This window comes from Sciurus carolinensis, chromosome 13 (assembly GCF_902686445.1).
Source record: "Sciurus carolinensis chromosome 13, mSciCar1.2, whole genome shotgun sequence".
NCBI lineage: Eukaryota > Metazoa > Chordata > Mammalia > Rodentia > Sciuridae > Sciurus > Sciurus carolinensis.
In genome coordinates, this window is record NC_062225.1 from 26,896,164 (window position 1) to 26,901,515 (window position 5,352).

At 46.9% G+C, this 5,352-nt stretch overlaps 1 protein-coding gene and 1 pseudogene across 1 annotated transcript; both read left to right on the forward strand.

Annotated features, from left to right (window-relative positions):
• The first annotated feature begins 1,644 nt into the window (after nucleotides 1-1,644).
• Nucleotides 1,645-5,130, forward strand: LOC124963336 (protein TFG-like; annotated as a pseudogene).
• On the forward strand, nucleotides 1,689-3,383 carry LOC124963338 (B box and SPRY domain-containing protein-like). The gene is made up of 2 exons (XM_047522999.1): nucleotides 1,689-2,592; nucleotides 2,745-3,383. Exons 1-2 carry the CDS (start codon nucleotides 2,013-2,015, stop codon nucleotides 3,272-3,274), a joined length of 1,110 nt encoding a protein of 369 aa, XP_047378955.1. The 5' UTR covers nucleotides 1,689-2,012; the 3' UTR covers nucleotides 3,275-3,383.
• Nucleotides 5,131-5,352: the final 222 nt, after the last annotated feature.

The following is a 5,352-nucleotide window of genomic DNA, read 5'->3' on the forward strand; positions in this document are numbered from 1 at the left end:
TGTACATGTATATTGATCTATATCTATCTATATCTCTTTACCTGGAGAGAAGACAAATAAGACAAAATATTAACAACTGGTGATAGGGAAAGGGTATGTATCTGTTCATTGTACCATTTTTGAAAATTTTATGGAAGTTTGATTTTCTTTTTTTAAAATAAAAATTAACTCCCCTAGGAGACTTCTGCTTCTGACCAACATGAAGTAACATGTTCAGATTTACCCTCTTGCCTGAAACAACAGTAGCAACAAAGAAGCCATGAAGATATATGAAAGAATGTCTTTCAAGATGTGGACATCAAGCAATGAAGGGAAGTGATTCCTGAGACGTGAAAAACTAAGGAGGAGATTCCTTCAATTATTCCAGTTTACTGCCTTGAAGGAGTTCCCAGGTCACAGTTCAGGGAGAGGGAATCCAACAGAAGCCTGAACAAACTTTCTGAGTTAAGGAAACAGGTAAGAATCTAAGGACACAAAAGTCCACAGGACAGATGATGACAGCAGAGAACTGTACAAAGAGAACCCAGGAGATCTTCTGAGGGTCTCCTTAAATTTAGTTCAACTGAGTTGGCCACCCAGTACTTGTGTGTGAGGAAACCATCTGAGGAGATTAGAGGCAATTGGGTTCAGTGCTCACAGAAGGCTGGGGATAGTGCCAGTTCTCACCAGTTTGACTGGAAAGCTTCAAGATTCCTGGGGCACTTGTATTGAGCAAGGAGGGTCTTATCTCCATAGTGCGGAATAAATAGCCCTCAACTGAGCAATTCTCGGGATCTGTTCAAACATCATGAAATCAAAACCTAAGGCTTTAACTATTTCCAACAGCATCACTGTATCCCAGAACCAAGTTCAAGAGAATTTACAGGAATACAAAAATGTAAAAATACTCAACAAAGTAATATAATGCCTAGCACCTAAGAAAAATTAACAGATGTGGTAAGAAGCAGAAACCTGTGACCCATATAACCAATCATGGCCTTATACCTATCATTGAAGACTAATAGATAGTCTAGACTCCTACTCTTATCCAATTTATAATAAAGCATCCTGACCCTTCCCTGCTGGGGTGGTGTCCCCACGACTCTCCCCCCCCCCCACAATAATGTCAGTAGAAGCTGTATGGGGAGCTGGGTCTTTCACCCTCACAGCAGTAATGAGACACTCCTTCTCTGTACATGAAGGACAAGTGAGAACATGGACTTCTACTCCCACCTGACAGTAATGAAGTATCAATCTCCCTTTCCTACTGATGAGGGGTACGAAGTGGCTTGCTAAAATCGAAATTTCAAATAGCCTCTAGAGACTTATAACACAATTCTCCAAATGTACAGGATATTATAGAAAATCACTCATCACGTCAAGAACCAGGAAAATTTCAATATGAATGAAAAAAGATATCAACAGATGCCAAAGTTGTGATGACACAGATGGTGACAGTAATGTTGAAGAAACTGTGACGCCAAACTTATACTACCCAAACATTGCAGCCTGCTATTTATACTGTGGCCCCTGCCTCTCAACCTGGAATGACTCCAAGGAGCTGATAAGGGAGCTTATCAACCAGTCAGCAGAGACCCGCGCAAAGGCAGTGGCCTTGAAAACTGTCTTTCTCTAGAGTTATATAAGAACATCCTGGGATCCACCATGAATGGACAGTTGGACCTAAATGGGAAACTAATTATCAAAGCTCAACTTGGAGAGGATATTGGAAGAATTCCCATTCATAATGAAGATATTACTTATGATGAATTAGTGCTAATGATGCAATGAGTTTTCAGAGGAAAACTTCGAAGTAGTGATGAAGTTACAATAAAGTATAAAGATGAAGATGGAGATCTTATTACAATTTTTGATAGTTCTGACCTTTCCTTTGCTATTCGTGTCATAGGAGACTGAAACTGACTTTATTTGTTAATGACCAACCAAGACCCCTTGAATCAAGTCAGGTGGATTATCTCTGTCAAGAACTGATAGAACTCCAAGGTGGAGCGCGCGGCGCGCGGCGCTCGGCCATGTCTGCGGAGGGCGCCGGGCCGAGACTGGGGCTCTGGTTGGGGTCCAAGCCCGGCTCGCTCTGCCGCGAGCACGGCCAGGATCTCAGCTGGTTCTGCGGCTCCGAGCGGCGCCCAGTGTGCGCCGCCTGCGCCGGGGTGGGCGGCCGCTGCCAGGGGCACCGCATCTGCCGAGCGGAGGAGCGCGCCGAGGAGCTACGGAGCATGGCCAGTTCAGCAAGGGAACTGGTTATCCAGCGGTTGAGTCTGGTGAGGAGTCTGTGCGAGAGTGAGGAGCAGCGGTTACTGGAACAGGTGCATGGCGAAGAGGAGCGGGCCCACCAGAGCATCCTCACCCAGCGGGTACACTGGGCTGAGGCTCTGCAGAAGCTTGACACCATCCACAACAGCCTGGTGGACATGCTTACCCACCTGGATGACCTCCAGTTGATTCAGAAGGAGCAGGAGATTTTCGAGAGGACCGAGGAAGCAGAGGGCATTTTGGATCCCCAGGAATCAGAAAAATTAAACTTTAACGAGAAGTGCACTTGGAGCCCACTACTGACCCAGCTCTGGGCGACAGCGGTTCTTGGGTCTCTCTCAGCTGTTCTACAGATAAGGGCACTGAGGCTCAGAGAGAGAAAATGGCTGTCTGAGTCTCAGTGCCAGTGAGTGACCAGGAAGCCTGTGCTATCTTATGGGATCAGGTTGGAGCTTTGCAGGAGGGCCTGGATGACTCAGAATTGTTTCTGGCAGGCATGGAGGAAGTCCGCATTGAGGAGAAGACTGTCAGCCCCTCCCTGCAGTTGTCAGAGGATCGAAGGACCCTGACCTTCAGTGCCAAGAAATCCAAGGCTTTTGCAGATGGCCCAGAGCGCTTTGACCACTGGCCCAATGCCCTGGCTGCCACCTCCTTCCAGGAGGGGCTCCATGCCTGGATGGTGAATGTTCAGAACAGTTGTGCCTATAACGTGGGCGTGGCCTCAAGTCAGCTGCCCCGCAAGGGTTCGGGAAGTGACTGCCGCCTGGGCCATAACGCCTACTCCTGGGTCTTCTCCCGCTATGATCAGGAGTTCCGCTTCTCGCACAACCCGCAGCACGAGCCCCTGGGTCTGCTGCAGTGCCCCGCGCAGCTGGGCGTGCTGCTGGACCTGCAGGCGCAGGAGCTGCTGTTCTTCGAGCCAGCCTCAGGCACCGTGCTCTACTCTCACCGCGCATCCTTCCCTTGGCCCCTCTTCCCAGTCTTCGCTGTGGCCCACCAGACCATTTCCATCATCCACTGACCTTTGGCCACAGGGAGGCCAGCTCTACCTCCCCACCACCTGCTCAGGCCAGGCCATGTACCTACTGGATGTCCTTTCCCCAGAAGATGTTGGGGTTTGTAAGGAGAAGGGTCCATGCCCAGTGGGCAGCTTTAGGAGCAGTAGATATGTTTCAGACCTGACACATCCTTTAAATCCTGGGCATCTGTGGAGAATCTGTCACTCCTGTACTGTGTCTCCCAAGTCTACCACACATCTGCCCCATGTGGTGTCTCCTTCACCATTTTATCTCTGGCAACCTCTGGTGCGTAATGAGGAAGCAATAATTATATGGTGAGTGAGTAGATGGATGGACAGATGGACAGGTGACTAGGCAGATGTAGTTTCTGGAGAAGCACTTCAGCCCTCTGTCCCCAGCTTCTCACGTGTGGAAGGGATTCTCTGCAGAGAAGCCTATGGCTGAAGACTTATCCTCTTAGTTCAGTACTTCTCAATCTTTTTCATGACATGGCACAATGAGAAAATATTTTTGTGGTATACAAGGACAACCTGGAAGGGATTTAGAATTCCTGTAAGGCTGCTTCTGGAAAGAAGAATCTGACCTGGGAGTGCCCATGTCCTGCCCTGAGGGATCCCATCTCCAAAACCTATGGCAGCACAGCCAGGGCATCTGCCCCAGACCTGGAGGCTGAGTGCCAGCTTGTGCCCACCCATGATAATGGGGATAAATGTTTCCCTTGCTGTAACTGATGAGTGCCCCTGTGACTTAAAAGTGAAGACCTGGGATGAGTTTCAAGTCAGGAAGAGCCAAGAGGACTGAGGGCTGACCTTAGGGAGCATGGACATGATTAAAGGTTTTAAAAGACAAAAAAAAAAAAAAAAAAAAAAAAAAAAAAGAACTGAACTGATAGAACTTCAAAATAAAGTGAGTCATTTATTGGACAGCTTGGAACCATTGGGAGAACCAGGACATTCCACCAGTATTCCTGAAAATGATACTGTGGATGGTAGGGAAGAAAAGCCTGCTGTTTCTGATTCTTCTGGAAAATAGTCTACTCAGGTTATGGCAGCAAGTATGTCAGCTTTTGATCCTTTGAAAAACCAAGGTGAAATCAATAAAAATGTAATGTCAGCACTTGGTTTAAGAGATGATCAGGTTTCAGGGCCACCCAGTGCTCCTACAGAAGACTGTTCAGGAACACTGGACAGCATCACTCACCCACCAGGAGTTCAGCCACAACAGCCTGCATGTACAAGATCTCAGACACTTGAAGGTCAGATGTACCAACAATACCAGCAGCAAGCCAGCTGTGATGCCCACCTCAGCCACCCCAGCAGTATGGTAGTCAGTATTCAACTAGCTACAGTCAGCAGACTGAACCCCAGAAACCTCAGCAGTTCCAGGGATACGGCCAGCAGCCAACTTCCCAGGCACCAACTCCTACCTTTTCTGATCAGCTTCAGCAACTTGTTGCTTAACCACCATAGCAGTACCAGGCCAGCAGTTATCCTCCACAAACTTATACTAACCAAACGTCTCAGCCTACTAATTATACTGTGGTCCCTGCCTTCAACCTGGAATGGGGGATTATTAACCAAGACCAGGTTTTACTCCACCTTCTGGAACCATGACCTCTCCTCCAAGTGGGCCTAACCCTTATGCACGGATTCGTCCTCCCTTTGGTCAGGGCTATACCCAACCTGGACCTAGTTATTGATAAGGAGACCCAACTGCACTGCTGGATGTAGCTGCTAGCTATTTGTCAACTATTTACCTTCCAAAATACTCCAATACCATTTTATTTTAATTTGTGTTGAAGTTCATAAATTCAAAAGGCAGAGTATTTTTATGCTATTATTGTTAATTGAAATTATAATTTGCTAGAACAACAACAACAAAAAGACCAAAATGAAAGTTGTTTTTCTTTCTCCACTGCTTAAAAATGTAGCAGCTTTCTAGTTATTTTGGAACACTACACTTACATGTGTGTAAAGTGATTGGCTTTCTGTTTTTTGGTTTTTTTTTTTTTTTTTTTTTTTTCGCAGTGCTGGAGATCGAACTCAGGGCCTTGTGCTTGAAAGGCAAGCACTCTACCGAC

Excerpts from the sequence above, each read along its gene's own strand:
- LOC124963338 (XM_047522999.1), top strand. The coding sequence starts at position 2,013 with ATGTCTGCGGAGGGCGCCGGGCCGAGACTGGGGCTCTGGTTGGGGTCC. Across the intron at positions 2,593-2,744 it reads AGCGGTTCTTGGGTCTCTCT|CAGGCATGGAGGAAGTCCGC; the intron begins CAGCTGTTCTAC and ends AATTGTTTCTGG.